The sequence below is a fragment of the Dendronephthya gigantea genome, unplaced genomic scaffold (genome assembly GCF_004324835.1).
Source record: "Dendronephthya gigantea isolate DGI-Jeju-01 unplaced genomic scaffold, DenGig_1.0 000184F, whole genome shotgun sequence".
Taxonomy (NCBI): Eukaryota; Metazoa; Cnidaria; class Anthozoa; order Malacalcyonacea; family Nephtheidae; genus Dendronephthya; species Dendronephthya gigantea.
Window position 1 is genome coordinate 61,965 of NW_021163194.1, and position 21,899 is coordinate 83,863.

The 21,899-nt window shown below is 37.2% G+C and overlaps 2 protein-coding genes across 2 annotated transcripts; both read right to left on the bottom strand.

Moving 5' to 3' along the window:
* Positions 1 to 28: 28 nt before the first annotated feature.
* Positions 29 to 6,402, bottom strand: LOC114538427 (TNF receptor-associated factor 3-like). Its single transcript, XM_028559603.1, has 6 exons — positions 5,405 to 6,402; positions 5,117 to 5,285; positions 1,363 to 2,320; positions 945 to 1,293; positions 792 to 837; positions 29 to 360 (listed from the first exon to the last, which is right to left on the bottom strand). Exons 3-6 carry the CDS (start codon positions 2,296 to 2,298, stop codon positions 309 to 311), a joined length of 1,383 nt encoding a protein of 460 aa, XP_028415404.1. The 5' UTR covers positions 2,299 to 2,320; positions 5,117 to 5,285; positions 5,405 to 6,402; the 3' UTR covers positions 29 to 308.
* Positions 6,403 to 6,730: 328 nt separating this feature from the next.
* On the bottom strand, positions 6,731 to 18,600 carry LOC114538435. The gene is made up of 14 exons (XM_028559612.1): positions 18,273 to 18,600; positions 18,073 to 18,158; positions 17,064 to 17,238; positions 16,428 to 16,517; positions 15,961 to 16,040; positions 14,828 to 15,057; positions 14,096 to 14,256; positions 12,289 to 13,923; positions 11,395 to 11,621; positions 9,733 to 9,948; positions 8,477 to 9,326; positions 7,798 to 8,094; positions 7,631 to 7,676; positions 6,731 to 6,992 (listed from the first exon to the last, which is right to left on the bottom strand). Exons 1-14 carry the CDS (start codon positions 18,385 to 18,387, stop codon positions 6,935 to 6,937), a joined length of 4,266 nt encoding a protein of 1,421 aa, XP_028415413.1. The 5' UTR covers positions 18,388 to 18,600; the 3' UTR covers positions 6,731 to 6,934.
* Between the last annotated feature and the right edge of the window lie 3,299 nt (positions 18,601 to 21,899).

Here is a 21,899-nt window from a genome sequence, read left to right on the forward strand (position 1 = left end):
CAAATATATATGCAGAGCAAACAAAACACACACGTTTTTACGGAATCTTTAAAAAATTAATTATCATCCATTGTAAAACTATTACACTTCATCATTGGTATTTAGTATCGATTGTTATACCGACTCCTCTTGATTGCCAATATTTATCGATTGGTTTGTATCGATATCATCAAAATAATTATAACATGCGAAAGATTACTTGTTGAAAAATTTACGTCACACATCTTCTTCCGAGATACTTTACCAGAATTTACAACTGATTTATTTCATAGAAGAGAGTTCATACGATACTTGACGTTCTATAGTTATCACAATGGTGTCACATGACCAATGGGACAGAAAACGCCATGATTCAGTCGGCTGAAAAAAGTTTATCAAAAGCATTATTGCACTTAAAAAACTTGAACAAAAACATCCAGGGTCACAACATACTTAATTTTATCGACCAAAGACACGGTAATACTAGTTAAGAAATATACTGATATAGTAAAGTAAAAAAAAAAAGATTCCAAATAGGACATATTGAGAGTCAAAATATGAATCAAGCAAGACACAGGTTGAGACTGTAAATTTTCGACTTTATTCCAAAGTCATTTTCAGACAGAATGAAGTCTTGAAGAGGACTTTGTTAACTCAACCTGTGTCTTGCTTGACTCGTATTTTGACTCTCAAGATGTCCGGTTTTCTCGGTTTTCTCGGAGTCTTTACTTTTTTAAATTGTCGGCTGGTCATGGTTTTTGGCCGTCTAAATACTGAATATATATTATTATATTAAGACTCATCATTCTTACCACCAGAAATATCGTTTTCCATCAAAGACGCCATCGTTATCACCGTCTACAAGGAAAAAGTTTAAATGCGAAAGTTAATATTCACGTTCAACTTTAGAAGCTACTGAGATATTTTTTCATTCCTAATAAACATAAAAAATGTAAAAAACGTACTTGCAAAGTCCAGTTCGACTCCAACGTAAATTTTCTCTCTGTCAAGAGGTAAAGTTCCGACATATCGAACCGTTCCTATGACGCTCAGATTTCCATTGAGCCTACTAACAGCTACTTGCATGCCTATTTCAATATTTCTGTGCGTTTTGGGTTTGGATCTAGGCGAAGATTGAGCGACGACTGCGTCGGCAGCGCGGCCTTTTTTATTAAGCCTAAACCGTTCTTTTCTCGGTGTGAGTGTTGGAACATACCAAGGCCGAGGTACATCGTCAGAATTATCATTACCATCATAATCTTTAGGCGACCAGGCAGGAATATTGCACTTCGGGCTTTCACCAACAGAAGAATCCTGAATGGAAAGTAAAATACCATAGAATAAAAAAATTATGAAAGCTCTTTCAGTCTATAACAATTTTACCTGTGTTTTGCTGTGTTGCATCAGCTCATCATTTTTTTTTATTTCAGCAGAACTATCTTTCTTATCATCCAAAGCAACGGTTAGTCCACCAAATCGTTCGTCTCCTTTCTTATCATCCAAAGCAACGGCTAGTCCACCAACTCGTTCGTCTCCTCTTTTATTATTTTCTTTCTCCTGGGTTTCCGAGGCTTGGTTTTGGCAGACAACATTGTTGATATCACTGAGTTTATGCAACACATCGCTCATAAAACCCTTGATCTCGTTAATTTCCTGAACAACGCTCGCATTTCCTCGTTCATGTGCCAAATTTAACCCGGTAATTTTGCTCATAACATTCCCTTCGATAGTCTGAAGCCGTGTTGTGACTTGATCCAGCTTTCCTTCCAACTTTACTAGTTTTTGACCAGTAGTTTTGCTCAAATTTTCTTGTTTCTCGCTCAATCTCGACATCTCATTTCTCAATTCTTCGCAATTATGACATTGCACTCTGCGAAACTCGCATAGTTCAGTCTCGTGGTGAATTCTGTCTCGTTTGTTGACAACCGCGTCACAACCATCATTCGCACACGTAACCGGAGCAAAACCACATTCATCGAGATGATTTTTAAGTTTTTCAAGTTGAACTCTGGCGGTACAACCTCGTTCGACGTGATCACATTTGATTGGAAGTTCTGAAATACAATTCAACAAAATCCTGGGAGGTGTGACCAACGTTTCCACCGTCAATTCCTGTCGACATTCAGGACAAGTCTGAGAGTAATTTTGTACGTATTGATGAATACACGCGCTACAGAAGTAATGTTGGTTGTTCTGACAACTCTTCGGGTCGTTGAGGACGTTAAAACATATCGTGCACTTGAAGTTCTCGCTTACAGGACCATCGAAACGGTTCTCGTCAAATCCTGACCCCTGCCCCTGGACTACAGATGATGCCATTCAGAAACACAAAGAAAATATTCTACACAATAAAGAAAGATTTGTAAAGATCGCATTCAGTGAAAATAGTCCTAGGAAACCCAGACAAATGAGTTTAGGTTAATAAAAATCCGTAAAACACTTGAGATATGTGTTAAAATGAATTAAAGTATATGTAATTTGTTACAAAACTTATATACTATATTATTGGGTAAGTTACGTCGCTAGTTGCATAGTCAAATAGCAGCGCCATTGGAGCACGCTACATACATGGTTCTAACAGTAGTTTTGTAGCAAATTACATATACTTTAATTCATTTTAACACATATCTCAAGTGTTTTACGGATTTTTATTAACTTGAACTCATTTGTCTGGGCTTCCTATGAAATAGTTCGTTAAAACAACTATAATTTAAATTTTAAAACTGGTTGGCTCAGATTAATCTCTTTTTGATCAATTCTGTTTGTTATTAAGAACGAAAAAACCAAGTCTTAAAAGGTGTTTTGACCAATGAATCTGAGGTGACCAGTTATAAATCTCTAGTATCTACATAGGTAGCCCAACACTCGAGTTCCCGGCGCGTACACGCTACTCATTGATTAGCATATATTAATTTATCCTAAGGTTGGCAACTTTATCACCAATTATCAATAATATATCACATACATACATGTCAAACTTCGATAAAAACTGATAAAATACTGCAAAATTGATAAATATAAATGAACTTGGATATATTTTCTAAATTCCGACATAGTTTTTAGCTTCAAAATGTATTGGGAAATACGGAAATTTGTTCATTTAAATAAAGTTTTTGAAAATACATTGTCGAAATTTTCTTGTCGATAGGCGGGATCCAATTTACCCTACATTACGTCACCTTCGGAGAAATCCCGAGTCAATCCTATTTATTCTATTGGCTGCTGAAAAGTCGGAAAATTTCCGAAGATTGCTCCATGAGAGAGCAGCCAATAGGATTGACTCGGGATTTCTCCGAAGGTGACGTAATGCAGGGTAAATTGGATCCCGCCTATCGACAAGAAAATTTTAACAATGTATTTTCAAAAACTTTATTTTAAATTAAATGAACAAATTTCCGTATTTGCCAATACATTTTGAAGCTAAAAACTATGTCGGAATTTAGAAAATATATCCAAGTTCATTTATATTTATTAATTTTGCAGTATTTTATGGTAGTTTTTCAGTTTTTATCGAAGTTTGACATGTATGTATGTGATATATTATTGATAATTGGTGATAAAGTTGCCAACCTTAGGATAAATTAATATATGCTGATCACGGAGTAGCGTGTACGCGCCGGGAACTCGAGTGTTGGGCTACCTATGAAATCTAGTATAGTCAAAATTTGTATTCATTACTATTCAAATGAAGGTAGCAACTTCAATCACAAGATTCACATGGGCACATGCTAACAATCCGAAAATACTTCAATTTATCGCTAAAACTAAGCTAAAATAACAAGAGAAACGAAATCTACCATAATTTTACTATACACTGACTATATTCTAATAATGAAAATAAGTTATGGAAGCAAGAAAAATGCGAAAAGTTTTTGATATTTTACTCATTTTTTGAATGGGCCGATGCTGGACCCGTGCTGTTGACTTTTGAGAACGTTTGAATGAAAATGACGAGTTTGTAATCTGATTGGCTGTCACAACAGCGAGAATAAAAGACAGCCAATCAGATAGCAAATTCGTCATTTTCAAACGTTTTTAAAAGTCAACAGCGCGGGTCCAGCATCGGCCCATTCAAAAAATGAGTAAAATATCAAAAACGTTTCGCATTTTTCTCGCTTCCATAACTTATTTTAATTATGAAAATATAGTCAGTGTATAGTAAAATTATCGTAGATTTTATTTCTCTTGTTATTTTAGCTTAGTTTTAGGCGTAAATTGACGTATTTTCGGATTGTTTGCATGTGTCAATGTGAATATTGTGATTGAAGTTGCCTACCTTAGGATATATTATACTATATATAATAGCTATCTACATTGCCTTGTCAGACCATAGGTAGCCCAATGTGCTGCAGCATTACGTACGTCACTTGGGTCACGTATATAGTATATAATAATATATATAATATATAATAACATATATATTATTATATACTATAAACGTGACCCGAGTGACGTACGTAATGCAGCGCATTGGGCTACCTATGGTTAGACACGCAAGTCGCCCGTTGTAAGTAACAGGATTTAAGTATATTAGCATGTAAATAAATGACACATGTGTGAATTTCATCAAAGTGTACATTTTTAAATCAAATAAAACCATTCGCCATTGGGCTGCCTATGGTATGACATAATTTCAGCACAATTTTAAAACGGATTTTACCAGTTTTTTAAGTTTAAATGGTGAGCATATCAAGAACTACTATGCATGGCACTATATCTATATGTAGCATTTTGCCCATGAGAGAAAGAGAACGGCGAATCGTTCGGGTTTTCAATGACAATGTGCTTGTGAATGCAAAGTTTTAATAATATTGCTACATTGTCGAACAATTTCGTTAATCGTTACAGAAATCAAAATAACATCAAATTATTCTTTAAAAGCGATTGTCTGCTTTGAATTTCGACTGCCTTTAGTAATTCTAGTATAAGGAAAACTATAACAACCGCTATTATACTAAGTCTAAGGCGAAATTTAACCAAAGTTGAACTTCCTGCTTCACAATAAAATAATCACCGACGAAGGCTGAGTGTAAAAGCTTTAATCGCCTAAAGTTATTCTTAGGATAACACACTGCCAGACAGCAAGATACCGCTGGGGATGAAAGTGTTATGATATTGAACGAAAATACGCACTTACCAAGCGAGAAATTCAAATCCAAAGCGAGCACATCACAACAAATTCAAGTCCTTCCGTTTTCAGTCGATTTGTGTCTTCGGAGAGTTCGTCACATGTTTATTCCACTTGACATTTAAATTACAAATCCCACTCTGCATCTGAGTATCAAATTCAAAACAATCGCTGGAAACTATAAAGCGGGAAGGGCATTTTAATTTGAATGTAACCACGAACCGCGTGACAGAGTCTTGCAACATTTTCAGGTGAAGTACAGTAGAAAAACTTGCTAAAATAGACAAAAATTATTACCTTTGCTAACTCGCCTGGCGAAGGTCTTTTAGTTGACACGTCGTGAAGTGTTGTGGTCTATTTCAGTCAGTTGTTATACCACAATTGAGGAGAAATCGTTTGAAAACGCTTCATATTTAAATGGCAACATAAAAAGACAACTTAAAACTAGACATCACGCTGTTCAATGTTCAATACCACATTTGAGGAGAAACCTTTTGAAAACGATTCATATTTAAATAGTTACTAAAAAACAACTTAAAACTAGATCATCAGGCTGTTGAAAAGCTAGCTAGCCTGACCATCGTTAAACCATATCTATCACTCAAAGAATTCTTACAGTTTACTTTACCAAGAGGATTGACTTCCCAAACTTTACCAAAACTAGTAATTCTTTTGATCATGGCGTGGATTTATTCACTTCGCAATAACGATGAAACAAACTCATTCAAAATGACCTGGAGAAAGTACACAAACAATTTCGACAGTATTATCACGGTTAATCTGACCGCCTATAGTTGAAAATACTATAATTTTTCGATAAAAAGCCATCAATTGATTCGATAACTGTAAATAATATCTTCGTCGAGAGAAAATTGAGCCGTTTAAGTTTATACAAAATGGCTCAAAAATACAAAATGCAATCTTTTTTCGATTACAAAGGCATCATTTGATTCGATAACTGTGATTAAGTTATCCGTTTAGAGAAAATTGAGCAATTTCAGTTCATATATACAACAAAGAAAGACCTTTATAGGAATACTTTTAAAATCAAAACACGATGTATTAACGATTTCTTCTGGTATAATATCGTGAAAGTGTAACCGCTTAAGACTGAAGTTAAGTTATTTTTATACATATATATGTTAAAACTTTGCATGTGTATATAAATTAGCTAAATATGTGGTTGAAAGAGTACTGCTTTGTAAAAATACTAGAAAACCACACGTCAGACTATTAAGAGGAGGTTTTTTATTATGTCGCGTATTTTGGCGGGAAAACGCTCAAAAGCTAAAATCTTTTCGGCGTACCTCTCAAAATCCATTTATTTTACCTGTATTCTTTAGATTATGTTGTGAACTAAGTTTTGAACTGTATTTGGTGAATGCAAAACACCAAACAAAGGAGTTATTACAAAATATAATGCGGCGGCTATCAACAATGTTATAATGTCAACGCCATTATAACTGAAATGAATAGAAAAGAAGCTTCGATTTAAGTGTCATTTTCTTCTCGGCGTATCCCGAGAAATCTTTTCATTTTCACAATATTTTGAGATTATACAGTAAACATACTTTGTGGATGCTTTTCAGCTTTGCAAAACATTTTTAATGCTGAAAATTTTAGTGCTGTTGCATGAAGATATAACTGAGGTTTTGAGCATATATTACGCGACATAGAAAAATATCTCCTCTTAATAATGAAGTTAAAAGAGGCAGTGTTGTAGCGAGTAGGAATGTTGTTGGAATGTCATTTTCGACAAGAAAGCTACAAGTCTGTTGGCAACGATGTTCTGTTGATGGGAGTTGTTTATACGTATCTTATTTGACTTCACGTGTAAGCCATAACAACTTTCTCAAAAAGAACAAATACACCGTGGTTTTGTTTGCTGAAACGAAATTAAAGCAAAACTTAAAACACCAATTTGGAAACATTTATAGACCAAGGGCATGATAGAGCTATCCAGTATAAATAGAGTTAGTTTAGTTTAGATGATCCTTAATGGACCTCTAGGAAGAAGAGTTTAGAACTAATAGAGCTATCCAGTATAAACAAAGTTAGTTTAGTTTAGGTTTCCTCCTGTAGTAACACTGGATCAATAAGAGATGATCCTTACGGGACCTCTAGGAAGAACAGTTTAGAACTAATAGAGTTATTCAGTATAAATAAAGTTAGTTTAGTTTAGGTTTCCTCCTGTAGTAACACTGGATCAATAAGAGATGATCCTTACTGGATCTCTAGGAAGAACAGTTTAGAACTGATAGAGCTATCCAGTATAAATAAAGTTAGTTTAGTTTAGGTTTCCTCCTGTAGTAACACTGGATCAATAAGAGATGATCCTTACTGGATCTCTAGGAAGAACAGTTTAGAACTGATAGAGTTGTCCAGGATAAATAGAGTTAGTTTAGTTTATGTTTCCTCCTGTAGTAACACTGGATCAATAAGACATGATCCTTACTGGACCTCTAGGAAGAACAGTTTAGAACTGATAGAGCTATCCAGCATAAACAAAATTAGTTTGCTCACCATTTGAAAAATCTTTGGCCATTAAATTTGCCGTCATGCTTACCATCTGGAAGAGAAGCAAATAATTCTACATCAATTTTTGCCAGTTAAATTAAAACTATCCGATGATTTTACTCATCAGTGGAAGAATACTGTCAGTTAATAAGTTAAACGGAGAAATATCGTACCTGAATCTCCAAGCTCGAGCCCAATGTATATCTTGTTTAGTTTTTCAGGAAGATATCCAATATATCGAACTACTCCACGACTTAATTTTCCTCTGTGTCGAGTGACTAACACAGACATTCCCACATCCAACTGTCGCGGGCTCTCTGGCGCGAATGGGGTTCCTTTTCCGGGACTGGATCTCCGGGATGATGCTGTCTCTGGGGATGGAGTTGAACCCAGGCCTTCGCCGGTCAGGGTGAAGTCGTCCGTTAGATCTGCGGACGTAAATCTTGAACTGCGAAGATTGTCAGAGGAGCCTGCAGAAATATCAATTTGCAGTACAAGTTAGTTTAGTTTAGGTTTCTTCCTGTAGTAACAATGGATCAATAAGAGATGATCCTTACTGGACCTCTAGGAAGAACAGTATAGAACTGATAGAGCTATCCAGTACAAATAAAGTTAGTTTAGTTTAAGTTTCCTCCTGTAGTAACACTGGATCAATAAGAGATGATCATTACTGGACCTCTAGGAAGAACAGTTTAGAACTGATAGAGCTATCCAGTATAAATAAAGTTAGTTTAGTTTAGGTTTCCTTCTGTGGTAACACTGGATCAATAAGAGATGATCCTTACTGGACCTCCAGGAATGACAGTTTAGAACTGATGGGGCTATTCAGTCTAAATAAAGATATTTCCCTACCTGTACGATGTAAACCTGATCTATCTTTACTTCTTCGGTCAAGCTCTTGGCTTCCTCTTTCTTGACTGGGCGAGATCTTGTCCTGGTCGCGGCGAACATTTCTTATAGCGTCTGAACTGTGGCTGCGTCTGGAATACGGAGTCCTGTAATCCACTCCGGCAATTTCCGACGGTGAAAGATCGTCAAACATCGTGCTACGTTCGCGACTTCTCGACTGCCGACTTCGATGCTTTTCAACTCGAGGACTTGTTTCGGGACTTTCATATGCATGAACATCGGATCGGTCTCGGGATCTTCCGGACCTGCTTCGTTGATGAGTCTCAAAATGGCTTCGGGTTGATTCGGATTCTGGTCGTGAGTGAGTCGGGCGAGTATTCGCACTCTCCGGCAAGTGTCGTCGACTTTCGTACGATGTTCGGTGATCGTCGTAAGGGTATCGGGAATCACTCGGCGAATATCGTGACGCATACGATAGATATCGGTCGTTCTCGGCGCGTGCTCGGGTATCAGTTGGACTATGTCGACTATCCAACTGCTGTCGACCAACCAAAGATGACGATTCGTTGGTATCCAGGTAACCATTCATCGAATTTGTCACTTGCTCTTCACGACTTGTTCTCATGCCTCTGTCTGGGGAAGATGAGTAGTTTGCTCTGGTACGTTTCGAGATGTCTTCTGGCGACAACTCCAGTTTATCTTTGAGATCTTTATTTTCTTTCTTTAATGCTTCCACTTGGTCTTCGAGACTCGCGGCAACGGCCCGAGATTTCATACAAGACTCAAGTAGCTGTTTGTATTCTTCGGTGTGTCTTGGGGATTTGGGTTTGGACGTTTCATGATGAGATTTAATCTAAATAGCAAATAAAATACCACAATAAACGATTTGTGGTGATAGCTCTATCAGTTCTAAACTGTTCTTCCTAGAGGTCCAGTAAGGATCATCTCTTATTGATCCAGTGTTACTACAGGAGGAAACCTAAACTAAACTAACTTTATTTATACTGGATAGCTCTATCAGTTCTAAACTATTCTTCCTAGAGGTGTAGTAAGGATCATCTTTTATTGATCCAGTGTTACTACAGGAGGAAACCTAAACCAAACTAACTTTATTTATACTGGATAGTTCTATCAGTTCTAAACTGTTCTTCCTAGAGGTCCAGTAAGGATCATCTCTTATTGATCCAGTGTTACTACAGGACGAAACCTAAACTGATCTAACTACATACTGGATAGCTCACTAGTTACAAAATCCGAACCTTATCTTCCAGAGAAACATTAATACTCCTCAAATCATGAATTTTCTTTTCGTATTTTTTCTTCATTTCTTCAATCTCGCTAATCAAGCGCTTGTGTTCCCGCTTTAAATCAAGAGCTTGTGTTTCCAGTTCAGCGTATTCCTTTTCCTTGTCACCCAAAGCATCCATTAACTGGCTTGCAATTTCCTCTTGGTCTTTCAACGCTTTTTTATTCCCCTTTAAGACAGAATAAAAGACGTAAGATGCAACTATAGAAACGCTTCTCAATACAATAGTCTTGAAAGCTGGGGCCGGTTGTATCAAGCCTGTTTAGCTCAAACGGTGGATAAGTTCAAAATAGAAAGCAAGTCTATCGTTTTATTCAACAAGCGAACTAAATGTTTTTAATCTTAATACAAAGATACTGTTTACAACTACATATTCAGTGCATAATATTCAAGTTGACTCATTCAAGAGAGACTTAAAGTGTTATTCAATTTTGACTTATCCACCGTTTAAGCTAAACAGACTTGATACAACCGACCCCAAAGCTAAGATTACTAACACAAAAGCCAATAAACTCAGCGAGTAATCTTACTATAAAGTGAACGTTTCTCCATATTTTCGTTTAAAAACACAGCTTTCAAACGTCTCTTGTAGTTTCATAGTTTTTAAACAAATATATTGAAGCTTATGGCGGCTATTTTAATGTTTCCTTATTTGCTTTTTACGAATTCAGAAATTTTAGATTCCCGAATAATAAGGACTTCTGATATACGTATCTTCTGAAACAAACTTCAATATTTTCATCAGCAAGTATTTAAAAGTCCTTTCAAATTTCGAAACGCAACTGTAGATTTTAGAAGAAAGGTTATACCCTTGAAAGTTCTTATCTAGACAATATTTTTACGTTCTCGTCAGTAGTTAGACACGAATAGAAGCTCCAGTTGAACATCTTTTAAAACAAATGTTGATTCGGAAGAATAAGATTTAATGATTATAAATCTTCATTTAGAAGATATAGTTGTCATTTTTTAGCATTAACTAAGAGTCAGAAGTCTTTAAACATGTCCCTAAATCTATTTCAGAGACGCCGGCATCGAAATAAGTTAAATTTACTCATAAAAAGGACCTCGTTCATCGGCTATAGACGGGAAAGTTAAAACAACGCAGCCATCTTGAATACGTGTTTTGTTCGCAAGTATATTTCGCGCGTTTTTTGAATATGGCTTTAAAAATGTGTTTTTAAAAGAGATTACTAGGGCTATGAACACACAAGCGTCGTTTTCGAGCGTTTTCAGAATTGTTTTTATCTATTTTATTGTTTAATATGTTATATTAGCTAAATATGCTTAATATGTTATATTAGCTTCAACTTCTATTGTAAATTGACGGTGTTTGAAACCGTTTTGGCGTGGAAACGAACGTGAAGGCGCTCGAAAACGTTACCGTGTGCATATATCCTTTAATAGCACAATTGCTAAACCGTTGGCAAGTTTAATTGTGAGTTTAAATCGTTTTAAAATGGAAATTTCTGTATCCAAAACAGTGTTTTACAATAACTTAAAGCTATAGATATCGAATTAGCCGGCATTGGGAAGGATAAGGTAAAGAAAATAGATAGCTTTTGTGCATTTAAATAAAAAATTAGCTGGAACAGATCTTGAAACACAAAATTCCTACCTCAGCCAACGATAGAGCTTTCGTTAACTGAATTTCCTTTTCTCGAAGTGCCTCGATTACTTTCTTGTCATCAGAACGTTTGGCTTTCAACTTTTTGATCAGTTCTTCTTGCTCTGTGAGTCTAGTTTTCAATGTAGGAATTTCACTAGTGCTGCTGACTTCATCTCGAGGGCTCTTTGAAGATGACTTTCCTTTTGATGTCTCCTTCTTTAAAGACTCCAGAAGTTCTGAAAGAAATAAATACAGCGAAGGGTTAGGAATGTTGCGAAATTAAATGTCTGATCCAGTGTTACTACAGAAGGATATTCAAATTCAAATTGAATTCGCTTATTTATACTGGATAGCTCTATCAGTTCTAAACTGTTCTTCCTAGAGGTCCAGTAAGGATCATCTCTTATTGATCCAGTGTTACTACAGGAGGAAACCTAAACTAAACTAACTTTATTTATACTGGATAACTCTATCAGTTCTAAACTGTTCTTCCTAGAGGTCCAGTAAGAATCATCTCTTATTGATCCAGTGTTACTACAGGAGGAAACCCAAACTAAACTAACTTTATTTATACTGGATAGCTCTATCAGTTCTAAACTGCTCTTCCTAGAGATCCAGTAAGGATCATCTCTTATTGATCCAGTGTTACTACAGGAGGAAACCTAAACTAAACTAACTTTATTTATACTGGATAGTTCTATCAGTTCTAAACTGTTCTTCCTAGAGGTCCAGTAAGGATCATTTCTTATTGATCCAGTGTTACTACAGGAGGAAACCTAAACTAAACTAACTTTATTTATACTGGATAGCTCTATCAGTTCTAAACTGTTCTTCCTAGAGGTCCAGTAAGGATCATCTCTTTTTGATCCAGTGTTACTACAGGAAAAAACCTAGATATTTTACCTTTTATGCTTTCGTCTGTAAACGTTTTATTAGCTGTGGTCACCGAACCTCCACTTGAAGCCTGAGTTCCATCAGCCTTTTGTGAAGAACCCGTCGGAGTGTCTCGATCCAGAATGATTTTCGAGGCAACACGAGTGTCACGATCTGTGACTCCTCTGGTCCCAGACCCCAATGCACTTGACACGGCCGTTTCGTCATCCCGAGGGGGTGACAGTGGGGAAATTGCTGTATGAGATGTATACGGCTGAGATGAATAGGATCTACTTGGGATAGTTGTGTACGACGGGGGACGCTTGACATCACTGCCGGTCAGATAAGATCCCTGAGGTTTATGCCTGGAAACCGCTGGAAAATTTTCACCCACAGAGATATTTGTGGACCGTGGAACGTCACGAGTCATCTTACTTGAAGTACTTGCATTTGTGCTTGAAATTGTCACTTCTCTGTTCTGAGAACCAGCATCGGGGTCTGCATCATGGATTTCTCTTGTTCGGGAACCAATATATTGAACTTTAGCACCACCCTCGCGACTTGTGAGTGTACTTCTTTCATTTTGAACATTCGCGTCCTCATTTCGAGACCCAATATCCAAGTTTTTCCCGCTGACTTCGCGACTCGCGGGCTTCGATTTCTTGCCTTTGTAACCGGATTGGTTTCTCCAAAATGGTCTTCTTGCGTTCGTTACCTTCCTGGCGGTTCTGGGATGGGTTTTCGTGGACTGAGGTTTGAAAAGAAGGTCATCTGGAATGGTGGTCGTTACTGGATTAATTTCTAACCCATGGCTACCGTCGTGGGTAGTGTTGTCTGGTCCTTGAGTTCCGTTAGAGAAGGTGGGGAAACTCTGGTGGGGCGGCCCTTGACCCCTGGTGACGGAAATTCCTGTTGTAACCGGGAGGGAAAAGAATTGTCGATCTCTGCCGCCATCGGAAAATCTCCCCAGAAGACCAGCCGAAGTTAGTTCGTGGTGGCCGAGCAATGGATCTTGGTTCTCGGTGCGAAGGCTGCCCGATGACGCTTTACGATCGTCTCCCGACGGTTTACGATTCTCGCCTGACGTTTCATCTTCGCTACCCGAATGCTCACGTTTGTCTCCGACAAGTCCAGGATCGTCAGCCAAGGATTCCACGTGACGGTCACGCGGTAATGGTTTCGGTCGATTTCCGGACGACATTTCACGACCATCGTTGTTCGGAGACTGCTCGGAACAACCATTGATCAAACTTTCTCTATCTTGGTCCGACGATGGCTCACGACGTTCGACGGGAAGAACTTCTTGTTCACGACCGCCCGCCGACTCCTTACGATCGTCTACCGACTCTTCACGAACGCCAACTAATGATTCACGAACGCCAACTAATGATTCACGTTCCCCTACCAAAGGTTTACGATCGCCAACCGACTGTTCCCGATCCCTGCCCGGTTGTTCACGACCACGCACCGATCGTTCTCGTTCACCCAACGTCGACTGTTCACGAGTCGTCACCACGACGTCATCTTCGCCGCCCTGATCTGATGATGTATCTGGATGGGGAACAGTTCCAGGCCGAACGTGATCGCCTTCGTTCTCGCCATTTGATTGGCCGAGAAGTTCCGGTCGGGCATCAAAATCTTCTTGTGAAAGATTTAACAAGTTTCCTAAACAGAACATATCCGATTTCAGAAATAATATTTTCGACCATTTTAGAATGAGGGAACAAAGTTTGAAAAAAATGATGACTCAGCATTTTATGAAACGCTGAGTCAGCAAATGCTGATTGAAACGCTGATTAAAATGCTGTGCTTAGAATGCTGAACATTTCAAACGAACCTTCAGTACCGTTGATGTCCGAAAGTGATGATTCTCTCTCTTCTGTTACTATGCTAGGGCTGTCGTCATCTCCACCACTGATCTCTTGCCGAGGTCTTGTTGGCTGGAGGAACTCCTGCAGTTCCTCGGGGCTCAACGAGTGATATGGAGCGTCATTATTCCTGGCAACAAAGTTTGTTGTTAACATAGTTTTCGAAAAAGAAGAACTGATAATATTTATACTGGATAGCTTCACCAGTTTCAAACTGTTCTTCCTAGAAGTCTAGTAAGGATAATCTCTTATTGATCCCGTGTTACTACAGGAGGAAACCTAAACTAAACTACCTTTATTTATACTGGATAACTCTATCAGTTCTAAACTGTTCTTCCTAGAGGTCCAGTAAGGATAATCTCTTATTAATCCAGTGTCACTACATGAGGAAACCTAAACTAAACTAACTTTATTTATACTGGATAGTTCTATCAGTTCTAAATTGTTCTTCCTAGAGATCCAGTAAGGATCATCTCTTATTGATCCAGTGTTACTACAGGAGGAAACCTAAACTAAACTAACTTTATTTATACTGGATAGTTCTATCAGTTCTAAATTGTTCTTCCTAGAGGTCCAGTAAGGATCATCTCTTATTGATCCAGTGTTACTACAGGAGGAAACCTAAACTAAACTAACTTTATTTATACTGGATAGCTCTATCAGTTCTAAACTGTTTCCTATTCGGATGGAAAGTCGCCTACCTTTCTCGTGGAAGTTCGGAATCATCCGGATTTCTCCGAGTTGTTTCTTCACTGCCAGTCAATGCCGCGTCAATCCCACTTGTATCCTGGGCGTCCCTGACTATCGGAGCACGAGTCTTCCTCGAAGATACGCCGTTCCCTCTCGATCTTTCCTTCCGTGAGCCCGAACTTTCCCCGAGATCTGGCCGAGTGGTACCCGTCAGAGTTTCAAAAGAATCCCCGTGAAGAATCTGAGATTAAAAAAGGCGCGTTCACACTTGCGATTTTTTTTCTTTTGATAGATGTGAACGAGTGAGTTAGTTACTGATATTCAAATAAAAGCTCTTAACATCAGAGTATTCCTAACTACTCCCTCGTTCACATCTACCAAAAGGAGAAAATCGCATCTAATATTGCAAGTGTTTTCGTCTCCAACAATTATTACTATTTTGAAATAAATTTTATTGAAAATGATAAAAGTGAAATCGTATTCCTTGTTATCCTGACTGCCGAGGAAGATTTCTGATCATTTCGTTGGATTTTCATGACGAGAAATGAAAAAATAAAACACTAAATACGTCAAAAATTTCTTTGCATTTCAAAGCACTCGGTAGAAGCACATTTCTACAGAAAATGGTGTTTTTAAATTCTTAATTATCTACCCTGAACAAATTGCTGTGAAAACGGTGTAAATGCAACCATTTTTGCAATAGTTTTAAGTTAAAACAAGTTAAATTTCTATCAATTTCCAGTTGTGCTGTTGTTCAATCACAAACTATGTATATTGTTATATTACTTATATTACTTATATGTCTTATATAGGTATCTGTGTATTTTAAATGTGATTGGATCATTCGTAGTCACATGACTTTAAATAAATGCAATGTTTCCCGCCAGGGAAACAAGTGAATAGTTGTTGCCCGCTTCTTGTCATAATAAAGTAAAGTGGGTTTCTTTTTTAAATGAAATTGTTGTGTAACATGTATGTTTTCGTTCCTATATAACAAAACACTTAATCTACACTATCTCGGGAAATAATGAGTTTGATTTCCCCACTGGATTACCCTCGAGTCTCAACATTCAGACTCTTGGGAAAATAAAACTCACTATTTCCCTGGGAGCATACATTAAGTGTATAATGTTAATTCCCTTACTTGATGAGTTATAAGTTCTCTGTACAAAGAACTTTTTCTGGTTGTTTCTGCCTCTGTGGATGGAACTTCAGTTTCTCCGTCTGCAAGAAAATATTATATTGTAAGCTAAAAATTCCTAGAGTACCTGAATTGTCATTTGTCAATGCAATGATTGTACCAGGGGCCGGTTGTTCAAAGCTACTAGGTTAGGTAAGGCCAAAACACAGTGTTTTAGTTGATGCGCTTTTGAACCACTGTTCGTTTTAAAACTTTAGAAAATATGACCGAGAATATTCATGAAAAAAGATATTCAACTTTGTAAAGAAGTGATTAAAAAAATTCACGTAAATATTTGCTTTAACCCAGGGTTGCGCTAACTGGTTTTTTAAAAACTGTGGTGGGAATTGTATTAATACCCCCCAAAATAACAAAGTTTCAACTGGTCGCTAGTTTTCAACTCTTGTTTTGAGATATAAGCATAAAGTTACCTGCTTCATCAACATTGCCCGGATTTGATGTGGTTTCCATTTGATGTTCTTCTTCAGAAACATTGCCTGTTGATTCATCAACTGGAGAGTCTAAAACATTCATTGTAAATTGAAATCATCTGACATTAAACAGAGTGATCAAAATACTAAAGTAGGTCACATCTGGGTGCATTAAAAGCTAATGTGTTAACAAGAGACACTGACAGATAGTTTTGTTAACTTATTAACTGACAATACTCTTCCACTGATGAGTAAAATCATCTGACATTAGACAGAGTAAAATACTAAAGTAGGTCACATCTGGGTGCATTGCAAGCTAATGGGTTAACAAGAAACACTGACAGATAGTTTTGTTAACTTATTAACTGACAGTACTCTTCCACTGATGTGTAAAATCATCTGACATTAGACAGAGTAAAATACTAAAGTAGGTCACATCTGGGTGCATTGCAAGCTAATGGGTTAACAAGAGACACTGATAGATGGTTTTGTTAACTTATTAACTGACAGTACTCTTCCACTGATGAGTAAAATCATCTGACATTAAAACAAATAAGATTGTATAAAGTCATTAAGATACATAATAGGTTCAGTTGTCCAGTTTATGGATTGAATTCAGTTGAGTAACAAATTTACCTTTAGAGATCAGAACATCAATAGTTCGACTAGTATCAGAAACACTGAAATCATCCGTTGACATCATATCTCCATCCACAACCAATTGACACACATGCAAACCCTGGGGTACCTCCACTTGATCTGACAGAAAACATTCATCAATTACTCGCCAATCCAGCTTCACAGATCCAGCCTAAAATGAAGATTTAATGTGAATTAATTGACACAATTTTATATCACGGTGGATCATGCACCCAGATGTGACCAACTTTAGTATTTTACTCTGTCTAATGTCAGATGATTTTACTCATCAGTGGAAGAGTACTGTCAGTTAATAAGTTAACAAAACTATCTGTCAGTGTCTCTTGTTAACCCATTGCTTGCAATACACCCAGATATGACCTACTTTAGTATTTTACTCTGTCTAATGCCAGATGATTTTACTCATCGGTGGAAGAGTACTGTCAGTTAATAAGTTAACAAAACTATCTGTCAGTGTCTCTTGTTAACTCATTAGCTTGCAATGCACCCAGATGTGACCTACTTTAGTATTTTACTCTGTCTAATATCAGATGATTTTACTTAAAGGTGACAATTCAGCTTCCTCGTTACCCAAATGGTATGCAATGACCCATAACTCATAGCAACCAGTCTATGTGGCATGGTTGGTAAGGGAAAGTACAGGAAATTCATACTGGGAAACACGTTTGAATCATGCAAAATTTGGGGCAAGCTTTACTCAATAATCAAGCCTTGTTGAACTATAAATATCTTATCCAAAGTGGTTCTCCTAATTTAGAAAAAGCCACCTGTGTATATTACGACTGCGATCGCGCAAAATTTCAAAAATTAGCGACAACAAACGCAGATCAAATATACACAGTTGTTGAACAAACACCGCTTTTGTACAAAATTTGTACAGAAGTTCATCGCTTTTATATTATATACAGTTGTCAATCTTGACTAATCTAACTGAAGATTCAACTCCATACAAAAGAAGCAGTTCAAAGACAACTAAAATACGTACCAAAGAGCTGATCAAATAGACTTCTCTAGCAAGAGTTGGCTTCGATTTGATCCATCTGAACTGCACCAACTTTTTGCTCGGAGGAGCTGTTGTAAAATACAGAAATTAAACATCTGAGCGTGCTTTGCGTAAAGAAAACTTTACAAGGCTTGAAGCTTGATTCAAAGCTACGTTATGTGTAGTTCTTTGATCCGAAATACCTTCGTTTTGTTTATTTGTTGAAGCGTTATCGAGATATCCCAAACACGACATGAGATAGTGAACTTGCAAAGCGTTTTCATCAGCCACAGATTCTCTGCACAAAGGACATTGCATGGTTTCTTTTTGAAGAGGAAATATCTTTACATCCTTTGGTCTATCCCCGGCGAACGTTGTTTTGTTTTTGCGCTGTTTTTTGGACGCTGTTTTGAAATATTTCCGCCTAAAATCTTCAACGATTTTTTACTACGGCTCCGTTCGAGAATTTGTAATTTGTTTATTTTGAAAGTGAATTATCAAACGAGCTCAGCTTCCAATTCCTTGACAAAAAATTCAAAGTTCCTCGATTTCCTTAGAATTCCTTCAGGTTCTTCAGTAACGGCATCTCCTAAACGTTTCAGCAATTCCGTCTTGCAAGGAAATTGTATGAACGGTCAGTTGTGCTTCACTTCCACCCGAGCGCGGGCAAGCGAAGTTTTTGTTCCAAGGAATTGCCCGCCGTTTGCTTCCGAGAATTCGAGAACGGATACCAAAGGACCGAGAGGGATTATAAGGAACTAAAATAGGTGATAAGTGGGGTAAGGAACGAATAATCGAATATACCTGGGCAATTGATCTCTAGTCGTATTCCTGGATGGTGATAAAAGTCGTTGAAGTTTGAATTTTTGATAGCTAAATTGCAAAGTAATCATAATGGTTTAATAAAGGGTCTTAATTTCAAATGGAATTATCCACACTTCAAATTCAGTGGCAAGAGCATTGCACCGGCGTAGGTTCGATTCCTGCCGGAGGACCTATAATTGACTAATTTTTTCATCAACTGTTCCTGGCTTGAATTTGAAGTGTGTATAATTCCACTCGAAATAAAGACCCTTTGAACCATTAGAATTTACCTACTTCGAGTGAAGTGCCAAAAATCATAACTGTAAAGTAATCATAAACAATCAAATACTACCATTTGCGTTCAAGCTTGCGGCGTGCGATTTTAAAACGTACGTTTCACGTTTCAAAACGTACGTTTGCCGTTTCAAAACGTACGTTTTGTCACGCCCCCTTTCATGTTTGGGTTATTTGTAAATATCGTTTTAAAATACTGAATGCAGCTATTTGAAAAAAGAAAATTGCGCCTATATAAGTTTACTTTTCTCACAGAGTAAGGTTCCATTTGTAATTCTTATAAAACACTTCCGCAAACGTTACAAATGTAATAAACCTATTTTTGGATATTAGCTAAGTTCGTTTGAACTTCAAAAACATGTCAATTTCATTGTCTAAACATGACAGGGGGCGTAACAAAACGTACGTTTTGAAACGGCAAACGTACGTTTTGAAACGTGAAACGTACGTTTTAAAATCGCACGCCGCAAGCTTGAACGCAAATGGTAGTAACTCTTTTCAATCTAGTGTTTTATTTTTCGAGGGCACATCACTTGAGCGGTGACTGTATATTCAGCCTTGCTTCAGCTGAAAATATAGATTAAATTATGATAGTGTAAATATTGTAGAAATAAATATAATAGAATAGCAATGATTTGGAAAGTTAAAACTGTCGCTTTGTTTAACAATTGTAAACATGCAGCATCATGCAGTGTAAGAATAAACAGTACCAGTTAAAATTAGCCTCAAAATAGACGCTAAATCTCTCCCAAACCATTGCAATTATGGCAAAAATAGCATTACTTTCAAAGTCAAAGAACATCTAGCTATGAAGCTAGATGAATGAACTAAAACTCACATTGATTGCTAAAGCCAAAGGCTACGCTTGTAAACAAAAGCTTAAAATTGCCTAAATCAAAGACATAGCATTTTTTATATTCGACTCAGGCGCTTTTTGGGGGGGCATTTTTTCATTTGAAGCGTATCTTTAATGAAAAAGAAGCGTGTGGCATTGTTTACAAGACACCGGTAAAACTAAGTAAAAACTTTGAAGTAAAAAGACACGGTAATAAAGTGGTGCTGGACAACTGGTTGCATTCAGACGAGACATTGAAAACTGCCAACATTTCCTAATATAACCCAAAAGAACGCGTTATTTTGAAAAGACAGCATATTGTCTGTGCAAAAGCTAAATCGGTAAGTTAGTTTACCATATATTTTAAACGATATCGTATGAAAAGTTTGCAGTATTTAGCCATTTAGGCGGAAAAATATAAAATAACAACTACTTAGCGAATAATATTTTGTTGATTCAACGAATCTTCACTTTTACTGAACTTTATCAATTGCAGGTTAGATCATCGTAAGCTTGCAAGTTACAAATGCTAGTATACTTATGCGGTTAGAAAATAGTCAATATCCTTCCAAATTTTACCAAAAATATGGCCACGTTTATCATTTATTTTTAAACACGGCAACACTGGAACTGAAAAGTTTATCAACAAAACAATTAAGTCGTTTATTAGTCGTTTATTAAAAAAAGCGTTTCACTTCAAAAGCCCGCGTCATCTTTATAGTTGACATATCAGTTTATACTATTGGAAAATTCTCAAGATAACTGCTTAAGTGCTTTTGTCATTTTAAAAAGCTACCAGTTATCGTATATTAACGTGCCTGAATTTTGGCAAATACAGTTGAAAACAAACTTCGTACTTTAATGCCCATATAAACATATACTTCCATTGAATATTAAACTATTTACATCGAAATATTCAAGCTCAGTTTTTTAAATAAATAAATATAGATAATTTGCTTTCCATTTTGAACTTATCCGCTATTTAAACACCTTTCGAACAACCGGCTCCCGAATTTTATGTCGCAAAGTAACTAATTTTGCATCGAATTTAGGTAAAATATGAAGTCTTCTTTCCAAAGAATCGTATTTATCGCTGCTTGTTTGATGACAGTCAATGGGGCCGCGGTCGATACGGGCCGGCCGGTGTTTTCAAGAGCAGTTGAACTGGTCGAGAAGGCCTCGAAAGCGACGGGAAATATAAATTACAATGATTTTTGCCAAAGAAAAGGTGTTGGTACGTTCAAACAGGGCTGTCAAATCAAGGAAATGCCAAACGTCGGTTTGCTGGTCTGCCTCCAAAATTTTAATTTTAACGGTGCTAATACTTGCGATTTAACTTTGGAGCGCGAGTTAAACAGTCTGAATACACTCGTGAAAGCGAAACTCAAGGTTCTGCCATATCATGACAAACTTATTAAGGGGTAAGTTAAATGCAACTAAATATATAATCAAATCCTATGTGGAATAGGTTCCAGATTCTCTTGGGCAAAAGTTGCACTCCCCCCCAAAAAAAACCTCCGCCTCCCCCCCCAAAAAAACCTCCACCCCCCCCCAAAAAAAAACCTCCCCCCCAAAAAAAAACCTCCGCCCCCCCAAAAAAAAAACCTACAGGAGTGGAATTATATAGTTTTTCTTTGCTGAATAAAATTTGCTGGTAATTCTTACACCACTGTCGGTCAAAAACGCAATGAATGAATTTCTACCATATACAAACATACTCACTTGTCAGTCCAGATTTTAAAGAGGTCTCCTCCCACGACAATCTTGCAGAGTTTCATCAAATGTCCCGGCATAAAATCGACGTGGTGTCTGTAGTGCAGGGTTTGGGGTAGGCAATCCCCCTCCTAAAACACCCACAACTCTTTACAGCGACGTCCCTTCTCATCAGAACTTCTTA